Source organism: Harpia harpyja, chromosome 1 (assembly GCF_026419915.1).
Source record: "Harpia harpyja isolate bHarHar1 chromosome 1, bHarHar1 primary haplotype, whole genome shotgun sequence".
NCBI classification, from domain to species: Eukaryota; Metazoa; Chordata; class Aves; order Accipitriformes; family Accipitridae; genus Harpia; species Harpia harpyja.
Window position 1 is genome coordinate 85,717,702 of NC_068940.1, and position 22,566 is coordinate 85,740,267.

General features: G+C 36.5%; 1 protein-coding gene across 4 annotated transcripts in view; it reads right to left on the minus strand.

Moving 5' to 3' along the window:
- The window catches only part of MINDY3 (MINDY lysine 48 deubiquitinase 3), a 68,452-nt gene that overhangs the window by 30,796 nt on the left and 15,090 nt on the right, over positions 1 to 22,566 (minus strand). For 3 of the 4 annotated variants that reach the window (XM_052803216.1, XM_052803196.1, XM_052803226.1), the window contains 6 exons: positions 21,580 to 21,631; positions 19,529 to 19,643; positions 19,037 to 19,110; positions 18,539 to 18,618; positions 12,507 to 12,577; positions 10,087 to 10,167 (listed from right to left, as the gene is read on the minus strand). In XM_052803216.1, the coding sequence (XP_052659176.1) occupies positions 10,087 to 10,167; positions 12,507 to 12,577; positions 18,539 to 18,618; positions 19,037 to 19,110; positions 19,529 to 19,643; positions 21,580 to 21,631 (473 nt within the window). The remainder of the gene's footprint in view (positions 1 to 10,086; positions 10,168 to 12,506; positions 12,578 to 18,538; positions 18,619 to 19,036; positions 19,111 to 19,528; positions 19,644 to 21,579; positions 21,632 to 22,566) is intronic. The other variant, XM_052803205.1, reaches the window with a different exon arrangement.

Below are 22,566 nucleotides of genomic sequence, written 5' to 3' on the forward strand. Positions count from 1 at the left end.
AAAATATCCAAATACATGCAGAAAGCTAAAGTGTAAAATAGTTTTGAGCACTAAAAAGCCAAGGTATAAACATGCAAATGAGAAAAGGGCTTTTGAAGCAGAGTTGTGCTTTTCAGGCCAAGTTCTACTGTGAGCTAACCATTAACGCATATACAACTTGGAAGCCATCAGACACTGGAAGGATTCTAAGTTGTGCTGTATAATATTCAGTAGAAATGACCCAAAAGAAGGAAGGGGTCTGTAAATCAATTATGCAAAGATATAGATATAAACAATACCTAATTTCAGAACATTACCAGCGTACTGGAATAGCTGCAAACATAGCATGTGCCAAATGCAGAATCAAGAAAGCAACTGGTAAATGTTAATGCATTAAGTGAGGCGGATATGCTTTGTGACCAGCAGAAAAAAAAAAAAAAAATAGTAACGCAACATACAAGAGCACATTACATTAAAAAAGGTGTGTTTAAAAAAACTTCAGGTCAGTACTCACTGGATGGCTGTATCCTATTGCATTGCTATCTGAGCAATAGCATAAACAATACTTCACTATTTAATATAGCTGAAAACAGAATAATTGTGGCAGAATTGAGTAGGACTTGTACCTGGAAAGGCCAGGGCACCTGACTAGCAGAAGTAGCAAATGATGGAGTAAAAAGCCATCAGCATTTAGTTTTTCACTTGATTTGGAATTAGGAATAACATTTTTTTATGCAACACATTTCTGTAAATATCAATGTGATTGATATTTTAAAATTGCAATACTATTAAAAACTCTATCAATTTATTCATCATATTTAACAATGAGCCAGGATGCCTACTCCTCCAAATTTGAAAAACAGAATATCTACCCATCATGTGATGACTCGGGCCCAATGTCTTCGCTATTGTATCAAATATAGCTGGAACCAACATTGGTTTCACACCTAAAAGGGATACAGAATGATACAATGATGTTCTTAGCCTTTGTTTCTATGCAGTATGTTGACTTTCAGAATTTACTTGATACAGTGACTTATAAAATTGCATTTAGCAATGTCTTTGATGCATTTACTATTTGCAAGCCACTCTGCATATACTAAGAGAAAGAAAGAAAAAACTAAAATATGTTTCTTTAAAAATCAGCCTTCCATTTGATAGGCTAACATACATACAACTAGATGCTGCTAATACCCTCCTTCCTGAAACAGGAGGCTATAATTCCTTCTAGATGTTAGTAAGTACTCTTATAGGGTAGGACCCAATCCATTACCTTCCAGTCCCCAGTTTCAGTTTATATATGAAAGTCATTCATTCTAATACGAGGAAAAGGAAAAAATATTCCTCAGGACTGCTCTGCCTACAAATGGACAGTAAATGACCCACCATGCTGCTTTGTGCATTTTTCACAACAGGCGCTTTATACATTTACAATCTATTCCACTAAAAATATAGCTAACTAACTTTCAGAAACAATGTATCATTTAAGTTATAGTCAAAATATTGTTTCATGGAAATGACTGCACATTAGTCTCAAATATGTTCCCACAGCCTACTGCTAATCTTTAAAAATCAGACAAAAGTTTGTTTCTTAACCAACTGAAATGCAAACTCAGCAAACAAAGTAACAGAGTATACACTTTGAAAGTAACTAGCAAGTTGGAAAAGTGAATAAATATATGACTACTAGAATCACTTTTCTTCCTAATTGTATTTAAAATAGACTTGAAATGATTAAGGAATACAATTTTTCTAAAAATGGTCAATGTGATCTTCATGGTCATTACTTAAGAGTATTTTCTTTGTCAGTTTTCCAGTTCAGAAGTGCTCCTACAATATATTAAATTGAGAGCTTAGCAGTTCATGAGGAATTCCTTCATTTTTCATTTGAGGATCTAGAACAGGTTCTCTTCCTTGTGCTGGCTTTCTTTCCTTCCTTCTTTCATCCCTCCTTCCTTCCTTCATTTCAAAGGGCATCTCATGCAACAAGTGGTAGTGTTTTATTTTCAATTTTTAGATCTAAATTTTGCTGGATCAAAAGTTCCTATTGGAACTGCTAGAACTACTCCCCACACCCCATTTTACAAGTTTTCATCTAGGCTTGGAAACCGGATGCAAGGAGTCAGTACAAAATCATTCTCTCATTTACCTCAGCACAAAACAGTATCAAAATGTGTAACATTCCAGGAGAAAGAATTCAGTGACACAAAAATTGAAACAACTCAAACACACACATGAAAAGTTATATCATCCAAGCAGCTGTACTCTCAACTACTTCATATATAAAAACTGAATCTCCCCCTCTGAAAGAAAACAGATGGACAAGAAGTCTTTTCCCAAAACGAAGTAATTTGCTTATTTGCTTAGGGGCATATACAATTACATTTCATGGTCTATATCAGCCAACCATGAACAATGTCCTTAAATGATCATTCTGAAAGCTGTATATAATGGGATGAATGTCAAAAATTTTCTAAAACTTTAGAGAACATATAAATATGACTAAATGGCTGAAATTAGTCAGAGAGTTGGGGTAAACACAGCGAATACAATTATTTTAGGATGGTAAATCCCAAATAATTGATTAGATTAACATTCAGAGTCTTATGTCTCTCAATTTAATGACCTCTACATTACAATTTCTATGTCTCAATTTTAAGAACAAATAATGCAAAACCTCATGACTGAGTTACCTCTTTGTGATCTGAGCACTAAGTCCTCATAATGGCTACTCATTATTAGGGGATGTACAGCTCTTCTGAGAAGAGCAATACAAGCATTACAGGACCTTAACCTAGATGTTCTCACTTCAGAGTTTTTGCCACAAATTGTCAAAATGCCTACCACTGCCCAAAGATTCATTTCTCCAGTGTTCAAAAGACATCAACTTCTTTACCACCCAACCTCAGGAACTGGAAGACCACCAGAATGCTCTTTAATATTTTTCACATGCAATTTCCTCAACATGTATGGGTACACTATTGTACTCCAGTCTTGATAAAAGTCAATCATGTGACCTTAGATCCTATGGTTATGACTTTCTCTTCCTAGTTCAACATTTTTAGTTACTGTACTAGGCTAAAAAAATAAAATCTGTATAGCTGGATCTTCACTTCAAGGCCTCTTTATCACGGTGTGGCAGGGACTCAGACCACACTCCATCCTTCTAATGATACCTGAAAGAGCCCAAAATCCTGAGTAACTAGAGTCCTACCTGACTCTGGAATATGGAGTGATGATCCTGTATCACCAACCCCAAAACCAGAAAATTCAAGTCACGCCCACTAAAATCCTGAAAACTTTAGTACAATCTCTTGACTCTCTTTGATTTAGCATGTAATAACATATGTCGTACTCACAGCGTTTCCAGTCTACCGCACTAGAATATGATTTGGCCTCTGCAACATCTATTACTGGATTTCTTATGGCACAATGATCTATGAACCCTAACTGTCTAGCTCTGCAGATCAGCCCCACTTGCCAACAACAGACATGTACACCTCAATCTTCCTGCTCAATCTTTCTGTTATCCTCTGGATATCTCTGCTCTTCTTGGAAGTCCAGAGTTCTCCAAGATACTTTGCAGGCCTGAAAGGATGTCAGGGACATGGCAAAACCTGAATTAGTTCTTTATCTCTTGGACTGGAGGGGGTATACCTGGCTTCTTCACAACCTTTTCTTCTTTCCCAAACCTTGTGCTAGACATGAAAAAGACCATGTCCTGTTGAAACTTGGTATAGCCACTACGAGGCGCTTTGGTTTCTCCACTATTTAAAAATTCTTTTAGTACAGTTGAAGTACAGACCATCAAAAACTAAGAGAAGACAGAAAGATCCAATATTTCTTTGCAGCTATCACAGCTGACTGCTCATTCCAACAATGTGGGAAACAGGAAAATAAAAGGAGACAGAAATGTTTCTCCTGACCAAAGCCAAAAATCGTATGATGGCTAAAGTTTCTCATTAAAGCTACCTCCACTTAAAGCCAAAACTACATTTCTAATGAAAGAAAAAAAAAAAAAAAAAAAAGAGAAATAGAAATACAGACAATTCATAAATGACAGTACTCCAGGTTTGTTATCTTTAGAGAAAATAGAGCCACCATGACTTTGGGTAAATTGATGTCATGAACTTATTTCATTAAAAACAAATATGCCACCATACACTGTTGTATCACATATAAAGTCTCTTACTACAATGAAAAGTTTAGACAAAATCTAGAAGCTACTTGGATAAATCCTGGTGTGAAAGTCACTTACATGAATGACAAAAGCACAAGTTTTCCCATAGAATGCCTCCCAAACAAACAATAAACAAAGAAACTGCCCAGAAGTGCCTGTTTATAGAGAGAAACACACATCTGTAGTAGGAACAAATTCATCTGGAAGTAAAACTGGAGCAGACCCACAAAGGGCAGAATAAGGTTTCATAGTTATGCTCTGTGATCTCGCAAAGCTAGAACAGGGCAGATACCTTACAGAAGAATTTTATTTTGAGGTGCCCCCTGCCAACTATGAGACCTCAAAGTTGGCTTTTCTGCTAGGAAACTTATTTGGACAAAGCAACCCTTATGAACTACTGCGTTACTCAGAACAATTTAAATTCATTTAGCAACAGCATTTACACTATGAAGCTTAAACCAACCAGTAGAGTAACTTCAATGCTCTTTGGGGGCCCACAGATCCCACAGGAAACACCCTGCTCTAACATTCATTTTAAAGGGGTCTCTTCCCTCAGAAAAGAGCTCTTAAATTAACAGCTAATAGAAATACTTGAAGATTCACTGCTGATTTAGCCAGGTCAGAGCTATTGTCAAGAACAGAGCAGCATGTCTCCCTGCTCTTAATCAGCACACAGAAAATTTAAACCTTACTTTAGCCCAGAAGTTATTTCTGCAGTTGCCTCACACATCTATATTCTTTCTATTAGATATCCAGACTGTCCCAACCAGAATGAATTCCACTTACTCACAGAAACTAAAGACTCTGAAACCACACACTCTGTAACCATTTCCTGAAGTGGAATTCTTCAAAATACGATTTTGATTTCTTCTCTGATGAAGAAAGACTTTTTCAAAATTTGATTACCTGCATTCACCAGTCATGGGAGCAAAAAACAGAAGGAAGGGTGTAGATATTTTTCACTACCTTCCCAAAGTAGAAGAGTTCCTAAGTTAAAGGATAAGTATAATTTATTCGGATATACATAGGTTACTTTTGCAGATACCAGCATTGTTGACACATACTAGTAATGGTTGAATTTTTACACATGCACCTTATTTTCTTTCATGGCCATTGACATTCTCTGTTGGTGTTCTGAGATTAAATGCTGTACCCAATAACACTCCCCCTTAGCCCAGTTCTGGTAAACACCACTGACCCAAATTCAGGATCTCCTATAGCAGTGTCAGTGTTTGCTCAGGTGTCCCTCTGTTGAACTTTGATGAAAAAGATCGTTTAGGAAGAGAAGTGAATGTTCTTTCTTCTGAGAGACAATACTATCAAGGATGCTGAAGAAAGGCCCTGAGAATATGTAGAACAGGTTACAGTGATCAAAGTTAGAAAAATAAATAAATGTAATCTGAAACCATAAGTACAGTCCCAACACAGCAGAACAGGCACACTTTCCTTGAAAAACAGTAATTTGTAACTTATTCAGATGTCTCAGCCAGCACTTTCCTCTGCTTATCTGATTCTTCAAGACTATGAATGCTACAATGCTGTAACTGAACATGGATAGTCGATTCTGTTGTGGCCTGTGTGCTCCAAGACAGGGGAACAGACTAAGGGAGTTTCTGAAAAACTTACACAGCTCCAAAGTCTCCCCATGGACAGTTTCAATCACCTGAAGTCACCAGACAGACACTCATTCCATGCTGTGTTTTCACTTTCAAAGAGTCTGAATTCAAAATTCCAGACCCTGTGAATTTGCATGTCAGCAGATAGTATTTAGAAAGCAGCTATTAATCTGTTGTGCTTCCTATTGTTTGTACGGAAACATTTTCTTGTTATATTTCACGTAACATTTCAATCTGTTGGTATTCTTTTATACAGTGTCTGACTGCACTTTGACATTCCTTAAAGTTCTGAAGAGTCTCAGCTTGTCATAACTTCCTACATTATGAGTATCATAAAAATAACAAAGAACTGACCATACAGGATTTGATCCAGAGCATCACAGTCTTATCCCTACATTAAGTAATTTAGAGCTGCCCCACTTCTCACTCTCTCTTTTCCCTACATTAAAAAAACCCCAAACAAAACCAAAACCAAACCATAACTTTAAAGTTGATTTTTAGAGGACATTTACAATACTGTCTATTTGCCTTAGCACCATCTGACAGAGCATGCAGGGGATACTTAGTGTGTCAGACGAAAGCCTCCTTGTTTGTTTTTGTTGGCCTGAGGCCATTTGGAAGTTTTCTTATTCACTGAAAGGAAGGGAGGGCAGGGAGAGGCAGAAATGATGGCTGCTTGGATTTAGTTGCCTGTGAAGAACCTACATACTTTTCAGGGAAGATCTACCTTGTTGCAAATGCAGAGTCTATGACCACTAGGAGTAATAGCCACCCTTACTTCTTCAGTAAATGTTAAATTTGGATTGCTGAGCATTAAGCAACTTTCTGGCCTTAAACACACACAGTTGTAATTGAAAGAAAAAAATATGCTGGTACTAATTATGGTTCCCTGCTAACATTTGTCCTCCCTCCCAACTATTCACAACAAGTTTTTTCAGCTCTATTATGATACATGTAAGTATCAGTTCTGAAGAACTAACTATTTAGGTAATACAGATGTTTGTATGTCCTTTCCAACTTCATTACATACTCATCTGCAGACCAAGCTGTACTATTTTTGCTCAATACAGTCTACCTTAGAAATTAAAATATGGAAGATGTCAGGTGAAGCTTCATTTCAGATGTTTCCAGATTCTATTTTCTTTCATCTAGAAAGAACACTTCCAGTGAAGTGGATGATAGTGGATCAAAACATTGTGATGAGTATTCTCATGTTTCCATGTTTTGTATAGAAGACTATCCACTGCATTTCAACTTGTTGTGTCTGCATGGTTACCTCCAAAACATCTAAATGTAAATAAGTGGCTGGCAACAGGTCAGCTAAGTCCCAGGAATAAAAACTACTGACACTCTCTTCAATAAAATGTGCTTCCATCAAAATTGCTGGTTTGAGGAAGAAATTATTTCTTCAGGTTATTTCTTTCTACCTCCAATTCCTTGTAGTAAAATGAGATTGATAACGTTGCCATACATACCAAATGAGTTTTGATAATCAAGATGTGGAGATAAAGTCCATGCAGACAGAATAAAATTTCTATTATTTTAGTAATGGGGGAAACTGCTGACCCACTGGTAGACTTTTGATAAAACTAGGAATTGACTCAGCTGTCACTGTTTAAGGCTATTTCATGCAGCAGCAGTTACAAGAGAATTTAAGGCAAATTACATGCTTTAGTTCATTTTTTTATTTTCACTTTAAGCTGTGAGTGTGATCTTCAGCCCACAGATGCTGTGCTGCATTTTGCCCATTCATTAAAATCCACTGAAAATGTGGAAAGTTTTAGAATGGCAGCTATGAACAGATTTATTTATTTTAGAAAGTATGACTGAAAAACATTTCTCTGAAAGTCACAGCTACAGCAGAATGGTCCACATTTAGAGTAATGCAAATATATTCTGGCAGACAGGAATACGTGTCTATAGTATTTAATTTAAAATGTTCTGAGATAGAAAAGCAAGGTGGATGATCGTTCATTCCACAGTTAAGAGAACAATGTTTATAGCTGTACTCCACATCAAATGTAAAAATCTGAGTGAAGCACCTGAATAATAAAGAACAGCAGCCAACTTTCTTTGAGTAAGGTGGTATGCAGAATTTGAGTAAAACCTTTTACTTGTTGAACCTCCATGCTCAAGAAAAGTCCTCAAAATAGCAATGAAAATTCTGTCCCGTTCCCTAATTTCCCCATGCTACTTGTCCATAGTGACAGTAGCCTAGGAAGGTCGGCTTTTTCTACGTTTCTAGGCCCAATTACTCAGCTAATGACAAAAGTGACTACTATTCTGCTTAAAAATTGCCTAATGTTCTTCTATTTAAACATAGGCGTTTAGGCTCCTGTAAATCATATGCAGCTTGAAAGAATTAAAGCTGTATTTGTTTTTTTCAAACTTAATCTGCACTGCTTTTGGCTCCACAGTCCATTTTCCTCTTTCCATTTAGAAGATTTCTTTCTCATATAGTCAAACTCATTATCAAGCTAGAAGTTACATCCTCAGTATCAAGCACCATCTAGACAACTACACAGACTACTTTAACAACTTGCTGACTAACCATTGGCAATGAATTCAAGTTTCTTCCTGTAGTTTTTGGCATGTAACTTCAATGGATAAAATAATGGATTGCTGACATGATTTCTATTTCCACTGTAGCTGGCATCTCTGCTCCACCTGAAATGCTCAGCAACCTTTACTTTAGAAAGGGTGATGTCAGACATTCAAATTCAAGGACTCTCAGAACTTTTACACACCTTCAGCTCCTGCTTCTTTTCATCAAAATAATTTCTAGGAAATTATTTGCCAAGCCCACGTTGCTTCCTTTTCCTGCTTTTTAGTTCCTAAGGTATTAATCACAAGGTGAAGCTTTCCACAGCCTAAGCAGAGTTCAATGAAGAAAGAGGAACAAGGCTGTATTGGAGGCACCAGATGTTGATGCCCAGTTACCTTAAACCCAGCAAACAGCCCTCAACTTCCTAAAAGAAGAGCATTAGAAATGGATTTCTACCTGGAAATGGACACTGTAGACAAAAAAACATTAGAAGGTGTAATAACATTCTGGACAGGTACACTTGACTTGTATAATGGAGTGATTATGCCTATTTGCATCAGACTGCTCTCTATATGACAAAGTACCGACTTCGATGGTATAATTCAGAAAAATTGTGCATAAAATTTCAAAATTGAAATAAAAAAAACTTTACTAGGAAAGACTGGGGAGAGAGTATGGCAGAAAACAAACATTCAAAGGAGGGTAACAATTTTTCTATTACCATGGAGTAGGGAAGAAAGAGCATTTATCAGGCACAGGGGATTCAGGGAAGTTCTACTATAGCATTTGCATCAGAATCTGCAAAAAAATATTCAATGCGCAACACAGACTAATTAATTTAAAGGATTTTTAAATTTAAGTTTAAAGGTAAAGAAATACTGCTACACAAACTTGCAATGCATTCTGGGGGTTTGTTTGTTTTTATAAGAAAAACCTTAGGTTTTGTGTTCTTTTTTTAAAGATTAGGCCATTTTCCTTAAGGAAATTCAACAGCTCAAGAAATTATGGCTTTAACTTTGTCATATGTTCTAGTACTTATTTTCAAAATGTATACCTAAAATATTCATTCGTTTGCGAGACATTAAGTACAGGGAAGTTCATTCCTAATAAGTACTAATAAATGTACTAGTAAGTACTACTTAAAGTTTCAATAAATATTTTTAACCAGAAAGAAGTGTTCTACAGAAATAAAAAAATATAAGGAAAATAACTTACAATCTTCAACTAAAGAAACAGAAACTGTCTCCTCAGAAAACTTGGTCTAAGATTTTAAACTGAGAACTCCTCTCAAAAGCATTTTGTATGTTTCACAGATTACATTACATATCTGGTAGAATAAATATAAGGAACTATGGTAACAGTCCTGATATCTATTCTTTATCTAGAACAACAAACTATGGTTACAGATTAAAAATTGTGAAAGTACTGTCAGGGAGCTAACAGGTACCTACACATAACTATTTCCTTTTTATATCTCTCCTGCACTATAGAAATTTAAGACAGTACTTAGGCCAATTATGGTATTCTAAAGCATACCGTCCCCCAGCCCAATAAATTAAGCTAGAACCAAAAGACTTGACTAAAATTTATAAGATATCATTAAACCATGTGAAAAACTCTGCCTTCGAGGGAAGGCTTAATTAAACGGTTTGGTGACTACATTTTTACATTAAAGCCACATGAGACTCACATTGTAGCAAGATCTGAACTTTGAATTTATGTGGTGTTTATCTGCCTGAGGTTACCAAAAATTACATCTAACATACCTTGGCAAAAAAGACTGTGAGGTGTGTTTCACTGCCAAGTATCCAAATGGGAAATTTTGGAGATTTCAAATAGGAGCCAACCTAAAAAGGTATAACAAAATCAGAAACACAAAGCAAACCCAGAAAACTCATCTAGTTAGTGATGAATTTAATGACAATTCAGTTAGTGGAGTCCCAACTGCTCTGAAAACTAATATAAAATGTTCAATAAAATGACAAAACCATGTAAAATACTTGGATTCTAATTTTGATCACTGATTGCTGTTTGACTGGGAAAACAACATAGCTTGTCTTATGTCAGTTAATTATCACATCAGTGAGATCGTAGTACCAACAATATCCCTTACTTCAACCCAGGAGACATGCTGCAAACACTGCACATGAGTAAGTACTCCTATGCTTAACAATACTATAATCAAATGCTAAATGAGGTAGAAGTCCACTTGACTTATTAGCTGGTTTGGGATCAATCAATTCAGAATTGGCATATATTTAATAAATGAAGGGACAGTTAGTTATAGTCACTACACCAATGTACTGCAAACTACATAATCCTTTTTAATCTTAAGGTACGTTAAAGGAATTCAATAGATTGAAAAGAAAGCAAGGAACAACCAAAAACCCTTTTGAAATTGAGTATTAATGCTGTTTCAAAAGCAGTATTTGTAAAGCACAAAATTTCTCAAATAAAAACTTTAAATCAAGAAATTCTGTGTCACAACACGAAGAAACAAGATGGACTAGGTTGCATTTCAGTTACTTTCAGATGTTCACAGACAGTAACTTTTAGGTCTTCAATATATTATATTTAGAATACATTTACTTAGTAGTAGTTTTACCATTTTTACTTATGGCTATTTGTTTTAAATGGAAGACAGTGATAGCATAAAAAGAGAACAATAAAACTGCAATATTCACAATAGCAAGCCACTTTGGGACTTCACAGTTTTATAACCATCTACATAACTTGCACTAAGCATTATTTTAGTAAAAACATAAGCTTCTAACTAGCTATATTAAATTGGTGCAGTAAAGTTCTAATGTAAATAGCATCAAACAACATTTACTCAGTAAGATGCATTTAACAATTTTACCATGTATCTGATTTAATATGGTATTATCCTCAGGTTTAATTTGAACATACTTTGAAAGTTCTTTAATATCTCCAATTGTACACAGTGAAGCTTTCAGTAATACTGTCAAAGCAGCCCACAACACCTTAATGAAAGAAAAAATTTTAAATTATGTAGATGTGGTGGGTTGACCCTAGCTGGACACCAGGCGCTCACCAAAGCCACTCTGTCACTGCCCCTCCTCAGCTGGACAGGGGAGAGAACATGTAACGAAAGGCTCGTGAGTTGAGATAAGGACAGGAAGAGATCACTCAACCAATTACTGTCACGGACAAAACAGACTGACTTGGGGAAATTAGTTTAGTTTATTACCAATCAAATCCAAGTAGGATCATGAGAAATAAAACCAAATCTTAAAACACCTTCCACCGACCCCTCACTTCTTCCCAGGCTCAACTCCACTCCCAATTTTCTCTACGTCTTCCCCCCCAGCGGTGCAGGGGGACAGGGAATGGGGGTTGCCAATGGGGGTTGCCATCAGTTCATCACACATTTCTGCCCCTCCTTCCTCCTCAGGGGCAGGACTCCTCACACTCTTCCCCTGCTCCAGTGTGGGGTCCCTCCCACGGGAGACAGACCTCCAAGAACTTCTCCAACATGGGTCCTTGCCACGGGCTGCAGTTCTTCACAAACTGCTCCAGCGTGGGTCCCTTCCATGGGGTGCAGTCCTTCAGGAACAGAGTGCTGCAGCGTGGGTCCCCACAGGGTCACAAATCCTGCCAGCAAACCTGCTCCAGCGTGAGCTCCTCTCTCCACGGGGCCACAGGTCCTGCCAGAGCCTGCTCCAGCATGGGCTTCCCATGGGTCACAGTCTCCTTCAGGCATCCACCTGCTCCGGCGTGGGGTCCTCCCCGGGCTGCAGGTGGATATCTGCTCCACCGTGGACCTCCATCGGCTGCAGGGGGACAGTCTGCCTCACCATGGTCTTCCCCACCACGGGCTGCAGGGGAATCTCTGCTCCAGCGCCTGGAGCACCTCCTCCCCCTCCTTCTTCACTGACCTGGGGGTCTGCAGGGCTGTTTCTCTTACATGTTCTCACTCCTCTCTAGTGGCTGCAGTTTCTATTGTGCAATTTTTTCCCTTCTGAAATAGGTTATCCCAGAGGCGCTACCACTGTCGCTGATGGACTCGGCCTTGGCCAGCGGCGGGTCCATCTTAGAGCCGGCTGGCACTGGCTCTTTTGGACACAGGGGAAGCTTCCAGCAGCTTCTCACAGAAGCCGCTCCTGTAGCCCCCCCGCTACCAAAACCTTGCCATGCAAACCCAATACAGTAGAAAACAGCTTACCTTACAGTATCTCAGAGACTCCATCAATGTCAAAAAGCCTACTGTTGCCTGTTTATGTATACCAAGAAGTTCTGTTCAAAACAAAACAGAAAATGTATTCAAGAAAAATCTGCGAAGCCTCTTTTAAGCCATTTTTTCTTACTTTCAAAATTGGTCAAGTAACAACAGTTTTAAAAGTCATGCAGTTTTAGCAACAATGGCAAATCATCAAGGTATAGTCAAAAAACAATAGCCAACCTTCTGCCTTTGAAATCTGTGGGTCATGTCCTCAGTGGGTGTACTTTAGCATACTACCCCTGAACTCAAGGTTTAATAATTTCCCTCTCTATAAAATAAGAGCCAAAGGGATGATTTAAAAGTTTGCTGTTCATAGCTTCTTTTCAAAAGTTGTTGGATTTAGTAGATGAAGCACTTGTAACTTATACCAAAAGTATTCTCAGAAAAATATAAGAAAAAAACAGCTATATTGAAGGAGGGATAAAAGTATATATGCATATATGTATTTTTCTTTCCTTCCTCCCTTTTTAAAAAAAAAAAAAATAGCAAAAAAGAAGAGTTCCCTGGCCATATTTCTCTTAATCATTTCACATTCTAAATAATAAAACATAATTTTGCCAATAATAGTTTTGTTACTAGGAAAGAAAGCATTCACTCAGTTTGATTTTCTGTACTGACTTCCACTTAATGTATCATACAGCTCTCAAACACACAGAGCTGTCAGGAATAACTGAAATATTTATGTACTACTGATTAGAAAAACACTTACCAGAGCCTTATTTGAGGCTCTCTAATAAAGAATGAGAAAGTACTTCAAAATTCAAGCTTAGAAACTAGTTATAATCATAAGCATTTGAAGAAGCTCTGGGCTTACATATACATCTTCTCAACAGTGCAAGTACTGTCTACTTGGAAGAGCTCTGCTAGGTCCCCAAACACTGCCTAAACAAAGAGCAGCACATACCTGATCCTGCAAATATACATGGGAACATACACCATGATCAATTTAACAAGCCCTGTATTTCCTTTTTTCAGAGAACATTGACTTTTGTATTTGAAAGTTCCCTCTAAAACACTAAGTCTCAACTATATTTTTTAACATTGATCATTCATGTACAACAGCATAAAACTATAATGTCTTTATCCACGGGCTAAAGCTTCAGGACCATAGCAAGTGAAAGAAACTGTTCTAAATTTAAAAGATTTCTGGCTTCCAGAAATCAACTCTGCATTTCATTGTCACTCACAGCACTAGGCATGGTATGCCATGCTCCCTTCACCAACTGCCAAGTTTACCTCACTGAACTTTGCAACAGCGCAGAACAGTTATTATAGTAATGGTTTAACTTTTCCCTCTAATGTTAAGCAAAAAAAAACCCAACTCCAAAAAACCAAACCCAAAAAACTTACAAACACTAGCTTGTTCACTGCCTTTGTGGCCTGGAAGTACAACTCCTTCCTTAGAGTTGTCAGCTATACATATTAAAAGGCTGTCTTTGCAGTGCAGTGTTCTTTGATCTGAAACTGTGCTTTCAAGGATTATCTTCAAACCTGCTTGGAATTAAAACATTTGGGGGTGCATAGATAATACTTTGCAGAACCCCATTATCTCAGTGACTTATAGCTGTGTTGCTATAAATTGCCATACGCTGAGACAATTCATCTTTTCTTTGAGCTGAGGGCAAGAGAGCTAGCCCAATTCAAAAAACTAGTGAAGAATCCTTCAAACTAGGGAATAGCTGCTGTTCAGAAATAGCACATTTATATGTGCAATGAAGGGAAACAAATGGCAGAAGTAAGCAATAGTACATTAAAGAAATAATTTTAACACATCACATGTATTTCTTAAAAATCATTAACAAAAATCAATGTAAAGTTCAGTCTGCTAAACAAAGGCTTCAGATTTAGAAGCTGATGCTTGGAACAGAATAGTAAAGTAACATATAAATAATACTTACTATTCAGAAAATTATTCAGAAAAAAAAAAATCAGATCATTAAGTATTTTATTCCCCTGACAGATAACTAGATGAGAACTCTGACTGATAACTAGAGAGACCTGGGATCCTGGCTATGACAGTAGCCACAGAGTGTGAATATCCTGAATAGCTAGTAGTCAAGCTACACTGATTGTGTATCTGAAAGCTATTAGGTTAACTTTAGCCTGTAGTCGCTGTCTACCCATACCTCCTTCAGAATTAGTCAACAGAGAAGACAGACACAAAAGCAAAAATCACTCACAGATGACTTACAAGGAAACAAATGGACACTAGCTGCCCTAAATCAAGGTTCATCCCTGTGAATATCCTCACCCCACAGGAAGAAAAAAACACCTCTGAAGAGATCTGATAACACCAAAGATCATCTAAGAAAATCATTATGTATGCCTCTGGTCTGAAAGTTAGTTTCTCCTTTTTTGAAAAGCACTTTTGCAAAGTATTCACATTTCTAAAAAGGGAGAAAACTGGAGCCTTTAAAAAACAAATCAGGCCCAGACTAAGGATGGTTTTTAAATGTAAGGACAGTAACCAACCGTATCAGAATACCGCCACCTAGTGACAACATGAAACACCACAAATTCTTGGCGCTACTTGGAAAATGCAATTACAGCATTATTTGTATTCATACTAAATTACTACACTTCACGTAAGAATGACAGTCTTTAAAAAAGGTAACAAAAAAAAAATCTACCTCCCTGTATCTTCCTACTGTGGATTACTGTGGCAAAACAAGAGATTAGAATAAGAAGAAAGGTTTAAAGGGGAATATGTACATAGTCAAAGAAGAGGGATCATTTCACTGGTATTTGTACCAGTGGTGGCCAAGAACAATTCCAGTTAATAACTCCTACCCTATTTGGAAAATATGCAACACTGTAAGAGTCAGAGCTCTGAGTATAATCTGCAAACTACCTGGTAATTTCTCAAGTTTGTAATTCAGTATGTTCTTTGTCACTGATAAAATCACTGACAGTACCTTTAAAAGGGTTTTAAAATAATTTTAAAGATTTACTTATTAATTAAAAATTGCTTATCTAAACAGTTGAACAAGACGTAAATAGCTTTACATAACTTCTGAATAAAACTGCAAGGCAAGTGCCATTTTGAAAATTCAATTTAGTAAATATTTACTTATGATAACAGCATCACCTATCTAGCACTTTTCCTGTTCCTGCATTGCGGCTGAATCTTCTCACTGTTGCTTCATTGTTGCACCTGCAAATACACCATGAACCACATCCATCTATTGCTTTCTGCAGCTCCTTAGCACCACCTTTCCCCCATGCTCAGGGATACCTTTCCACGCCCCAGTTTCAGAACTTCACCTACTGATTACACCTAATCACAGAAGTACCCGAAATCTCTTTCCATTATGTTTACACACGGAAAAATCAAGCAGCACTGGCAATCAACTCTGTACAATACTAATGTCAAACCTTCCAACTTGTAGTCCCTTGACCAGAGGAATTTAAGGCAAGTGACCAGTAACCAAACCAGAAAAACATACATAAAGCCAACTTCAGAAAATAGTCAGCAAACACATTCAGTTCTTGTTATTTTGACACCTGCAGCCCTTCTACATGAGAAACTCATCACATTGGCAGAAAGGAAGCTGAAGGCTACAGCCAAAGAGAGTCAAAATGCCAGAGAAATGATTGAAGGAGAAAAGAAGAGATGACAAAAAGGATTGACAGATAAAGGAAACGTGACAATGTATCCAAAATTCAGTCTTGCCTAAGAAGCTGTGAACAGTACAGGCTGTTCTTTGTCCCTTTCGATAGACTACACAAATTACTTTGTAACAGATACTGATTACAGACTGAAGACAGTGAACAAGCTGGTTTTGACTATAATTATCCCAAAGACTTGAAGAACATGGAGGGCTCCCGACAGCAGTCAAATCCAATTATTTGACTGGTGAAAAACTAACAGGACACATAATACCAGATTCTTAAGATGTACTAAAGATTATTTTCCGCTCCTCCTCTCCTCCCAAGAAGAGACAGATGTTTCTATGGGAGTTCCGGTTCTGGATTTTTAGGGCAGAATTTACTGACAACCTAAATGTGGATTATCACTGTGTGCAAAGAGCGTTCAGTATTCTCAGAAAAGAAAAAAAATCCAACTTGGATAACTAATGAATAAGGTCTACCAAAAAGATAATCTGCAAGACAAATGACAGAATTAACTGCAAGATTTCAAAAAAAGATATATTAAATTGCAGAACAGCAAATTATCCCAATGTAAAGGAAAGCTGCAAGAACAATTCAGATTGCTTGATCACAATCTAACAATTCAGATTGATAAATCATAATTTAAAAATCAAAAAGAGAAAATTAAAAATACTGAAGAGAACATACAGATAAAACTAGGAAGGTTAATTACAACAAATTTCAGTTAGAAAGAGGGAGCATGAATGACAAAAACGTTCTATACATGCAGCATGAATAAGGGTAGGAATTGACGGATAAAACACAAAATTAAATGATACAAAGAAAATACAAGTATTCAAAGCCATCTTTGCTTTAATTCACAAAAAGGTAAATGATGTCGTATACCCAATATTAACGACGAGATAATGGTGTCAACTGTAAAAAAAGAACAAAATTGGCTAAAAAACTGTGAATAAGACAGATGTGTTCAATTTTGCAGATCCTAATGAAATTCATTATGTAACACTTAAGTAGCTAGACAAAATAAGTCTCTGAACCATTAATGATTACCTTACATATCAAAGATAAAGGAGGTGTCAGTAGACTAGAAAAGGGAAAACAGGGTACCAAACCTAACAAAACCAACAACAAAAGCTAGAGGAAAAACCCAGGAGAAAGGATGACTTAACCTCCAAAGGGTCTTGAAACAAATTAGTAATCAATCTGCATGCACTAGGAAGGACAAAAAAAAAAAAAAATCAAAAAATCATCCAATAGAGGCTCATCAATAATAGACTGCAATAATTGAATCTAGATGCCCTGATAAAAAGTCTACCAAATAGGGGTGAGAAGAGTTAGATACAATATCCAAACAACATTCTGAGAAGTCTGATGCTGAAGTACAGCCTGTATGGAATCACAATCAAGTGGAAGGTTAAAAAGCCTCAAAGGAGATTAAACTACTTGTTCATTTTCAAACCAGAGCATTTTGAATCAGGTCTTGAACCTCAGTTCAAGTCAGTACTTGCAGTGATTATTTAGATGATAGAAAATCCTTGTAGAAAACGTGCTGATGAACCTGAGATGGACTTTGCAGCAGTGGGAGAGAGGATGTGAACACTTTCAGAATTCAAAGTGCTCCTGCTTTCAGATCATCTTCTCTAAGATGAAACGCAAAAACCACAAAAGCCCCCTAATCACCTTGGTGGCCCTCCACTGGGTTCACTCTGCTATGTCAATGTCTTTCCTGCACTGGGGAGCCCAAAAATGGACACACCACTCCAGAGGTGGTCCCACAAGTGCCATATAGAGGGAAAGAACCATCACTTCCCTCCACCTGCTGGCTATCCTCCTCCTAATGTAGCCCAAGATGCAGCTGGCCTTCTTTGTCAGAAGGACACACTGATGATTTGTGCAACTCACTGCCCACAAGGACCTCAGGTCCCTTTCTACAAATCTGCTTCCTAGCCAGTCAGTGCTGCCCTGTGCTATTGCATGGGCTTATTCCATCCACCATGGAGGACTTTGGTGAATTTCATGAGATTCCTATCAGTCCACTTCTCTAGCCTGATGTGGCTGCTCTGAATAGTGGCCCTGTCTTCAGTGTATTGACCAACCTCCCCAACTTGCAAAGACCGCACTCCCTTCCATCATCCAGGTCATCAGGTACCTTATAATTTCAACCTGTAGCTGACAATCCTGTATTCACTGATAATTAACATCAGCAATTTTCGTGCAAGTATGTTTTATTTCCATTTGAGGTCTGCTTAAATCCAAGGACAGTAAACAAGGAGACTATCAAAACAGAGCATATTCCAAATCTGTAGGTCAGCATCTCAGAGTGCATAAAAATTATGAACAAGCATAAACTAGAAACAACTTACTCATTCCTGAACATTCTCTGTCTCCATCCCACACATTAGAAACAGCATGCCCCGTCAACAGTAGGTTAATCAAACTTTGGCTACATAACAGAAAGAAATAAACTATTAACAGGAACATACAATTTATTTCTGAAAAAGTGGTTATCTCTAACAAATGAAAAAATTATTCTACTATGCAAGCGTGTATTTGTAATTCAGCGACGCTAATATGATCTCCACTCTTTCAACCAACTTGATATAAAAATGTAGCACTGAATTTGAGAATTATTCCTTTGAAAATTCAGCAATAACAGAAGCATTTCCTCAGAACTGATGCACTAAATCAAGTAAGCAGTGACAAAGACGCACTATGTTAAGTGTTGCTTTTAGCTATTATAAAGTTGTAATTGGATCTTTGTCATAATGTCAATAATTTCCTAAAAGAACGATCAGTTACAGAAACAAAAAATTAGCCCACCAATCTATTTTATGTGGTAACAACCATATTTTGCAGCTTACCTTCCATGACCGTAAACAGGATCTATCAATGGCTCAGTTGCATCTTCAATTTCATTTTTGATGTTTTCAATACCCTGCAGAAAAATTACAAACATTTTTGCTCTCTTAAGGAATGAATTGCAACATTTATAACAACAGAATGTAATAGTAAAACATTAGGAGGTTGATATTCTTAGATGAATTGATACCTAAACACGCTTCTTTCTCTTGGTAAGAGATGTTAGGGATATACAAGGAAGGATGTTTCCAAAATCTGTAATATTCACAGATCACAAGGCAAAAAAAAAAAAAAAAGACCAAGTTTTTCAAGTTTTTATCCTGGAAACGTACTGCAACACGAATGAAGATACCGTGCTATCCATTCATCTACACTTTACTTAGTTTAATACTTTAGTGTTCACCTTTTACAGAAAAAGGCTTACATGATCAAACTTTCTCTTAACGAAGAAACAAAACACACAGACACAAAAAAACATCAAACAACCCACAAACCTTTGTCAGTATTACAGAATACAGGAAGAGCAATACTCCAAATCTGTTTGTCCACACTGAATATTGATCCCAAACTGCATCCTTCAGTTCAGGGAAGCTTTTAAATGCTTGTTTGCTAAATAGAAAAAAACCCAACAGAAAAGGAGACTGTATTTAGATGAAGCATTAGAATAGTGTCACAAAGCAGAAACAAGAACTACTAATACCTAACATGAATACGTCCAAGTAAAAGCAGAGTGAATCTGGTATTATATACAGAATGACACAGCAGCTGTTGTGGAGTTATTGTAACTGCCATAGAGTCATCAGTATTTACCCATCAGAAGAAGATAAATAATTTTGGAGCAATGTGCAAAAATAAACAGTTTTTATATGCAAACACTAACCATAAAGTTACATACCCTTCTGAAAGAGCTGAGTGGCTTGAACCAGTAATTCTACAAAATACTGTTACTGAAATTGCGAATACACTGTATGTCACCAAAATAATGTTTGCATTATATAGTGTTCTGAAAGACAGTCAGTTCATGAACAGTGGAGAAAAAAACCTTCCACTTAACCAGGTAAGACTATCTTTCAGGCTTTCAAAGTCATTATTACATTTCCCATGAGAATTTGATTTTGTTAGACTCTAGCTTTGGAAAAAGCAAACTGTTCAAAACCATGAGTGGTACATTAACATTTGGGAGATTAGCTGGTTGTATAATAGGGTTGCTGCCTGGATGATAAGGTAACACCAGGTGATCACGTTTAAAAAGAAAAAAAGTAAAATAAAACCAGAGAAAATGAAGAGATCCATCAAGATTCCAGTGCAGTAATACACTTTCTATTTCTTGGGATATTTAGAGCTAAATACTGCTTTTCAGAACATGAACATTAGTTTTTATTAAGTAATTCAAACTAGATCACACTCTCTGCTTATCTTACACAAACTTAGGTGTATTACTTTCTTTTTGATTTCTTGCACACTTTTAGTAAGTCTTGTTTAAAAAAGAAACAAACATCTGCAAAAATATATCCATAGATGGGCTTACTCTGGCTAACACTTGTGATTTTTAAACCACCTTTCATTATCAACAGACTATACATGGCATACAAGGTATGCCAGGCAAAGTCAGTTCTGAAATCCATCACTCAATTTGCTCGAAAGGCATATGCCAGAGCACTGATTTCCAGTGAGAAAGACTGAAAAAACCTGAAGTGGGTACCAGAAGTCCAAAGATCACGGGGATGAGTGGGAGGGAGGGGGAGGGCAGGAAATTAGTGTTTTGATCAGATAAGGTTACAAAGATTTTATATTCTCCTCTTTCTTCTTTCCTCATATGACAATGGGTTTAAAGAAAAAAACTATAATTACTAATGATATAATAAGCAGTAGTTATTTCAGTTCTAATTAGCAACATTTTCCATCTCAAGTGTTTTTTGAAATTCTGCTGCTCTTTATTTCCTCTTTGGGGATTTCTTTGTACAATGATTACTACTCTGCACTGTGAAAGTAAAAGGCTGTTATGTTTAAAGATAAACTCAATAGAACTGTAAACTGCATATTTACACCCTGAAAAGAGAACAGTGTTCAAAGTAGGAAACAAAAATCAGTCTTGTATATGAAACATTTTTATAAATGTTTCTTACATTGTCTCAAATTAGGTAAAATACTAGAAGACAATTTTTTCTCAGTATATATATCAAGTATTTCAGGTAGAATCACCTGTGAAGACTGTGTATAAATATTGATGATTAACATCTTTAACTTAAATGAGTCTTAATTAGCTGTGTTCATATACTTGAAATGCACAAGTTATTTGGCCAATTTAGCACATTACATTGCTTCAGTTTTATTTTAAAGCCTGATGCTTATGGTCAAAATGATATTCCATTTTAAATGGTAAAATGCAAAGAAAAACCACCAAAACCCCCAAACCAAAACTTGAAATCCAAGTTTAACCTGATGCGTAACACACACAAAGTTCCTCAAGATACCCCTTTCAGGGCTGTGAATATTAGCGTAACTTCAAAATATTGTATTTTAAATGTTCCAACATATTACTTACTGAATTAATGCATGAAATCGCTCAAAGCCAAGCTCTTCGACAGCCAAGGCAGCTATACACAAGAGACACTTTTCAGCACTACACATGGCAAAAAAATGACACAAGATACACACAGCAAGCTAGTATACTTTCAAGCTTTAATTATAATTTTAATTTTTAATCCTCCCTTGACATTTAAGTTTTTTAACTGATTAGTATAAACTCATTTACCACAACATTAAGATTCCACCATACAAATTAGTAAGAACATTTCTATTTGGATTAATCAATTTATTAAAAGCACAGGGCCACTGGAGTGTGTAGCCTTGAAAATATTTGTCAACTACTAAGCTGTTGATTTTGTACAAAACATGGCTGTCACAAAGTCATCAAGCATATGCATACTATAGGGATAATTTTGCAGGTCAACAAGAAGTATTATTTCCTAGAAAAGCAAGCATGATTATTTGGATCATTTTATCAATGTAGGTAAGCTGTATTTTTTCTTCAAATATACATTTCTGTTACTGAAATTTTGGGGTTTTTTTTTCCCTTTTAATGCTTATTTATTACAAACAAATGAGTAGAATTATTCTACAGTGTTACACGTCCTGGTTTTAAATAAATTTTCATTGTTTTCTTTTAATAAATGGAGAAATAGCCTTTCAAATAAGTGTCGTGTCCAAGACAGAAAAAAAATACAGCATTAGTGTCTTCCCAAGTTCAACACAGGCTTTATACCTTTGCTCCCCTCACAACATTTCCAAACTGAGATGAAATGAACTTTTAAAATCAAATTTTCTTTTACCAACAGGAAGTTATACTCACCCGTTGTGTAATTATCAAATTCTATAGGCATTCAAATATTAAGACTGTAGCAGTTTTTAGTGCCCTCTATGTCTATAAGGACTTTATCTTCCTGCTAGTAGAATAATATACAAAACAGATAGATCTGCTTTTTTATAAAGGCCACAGTGCTGAATATTTAAATAATGTCTGATTATCTAG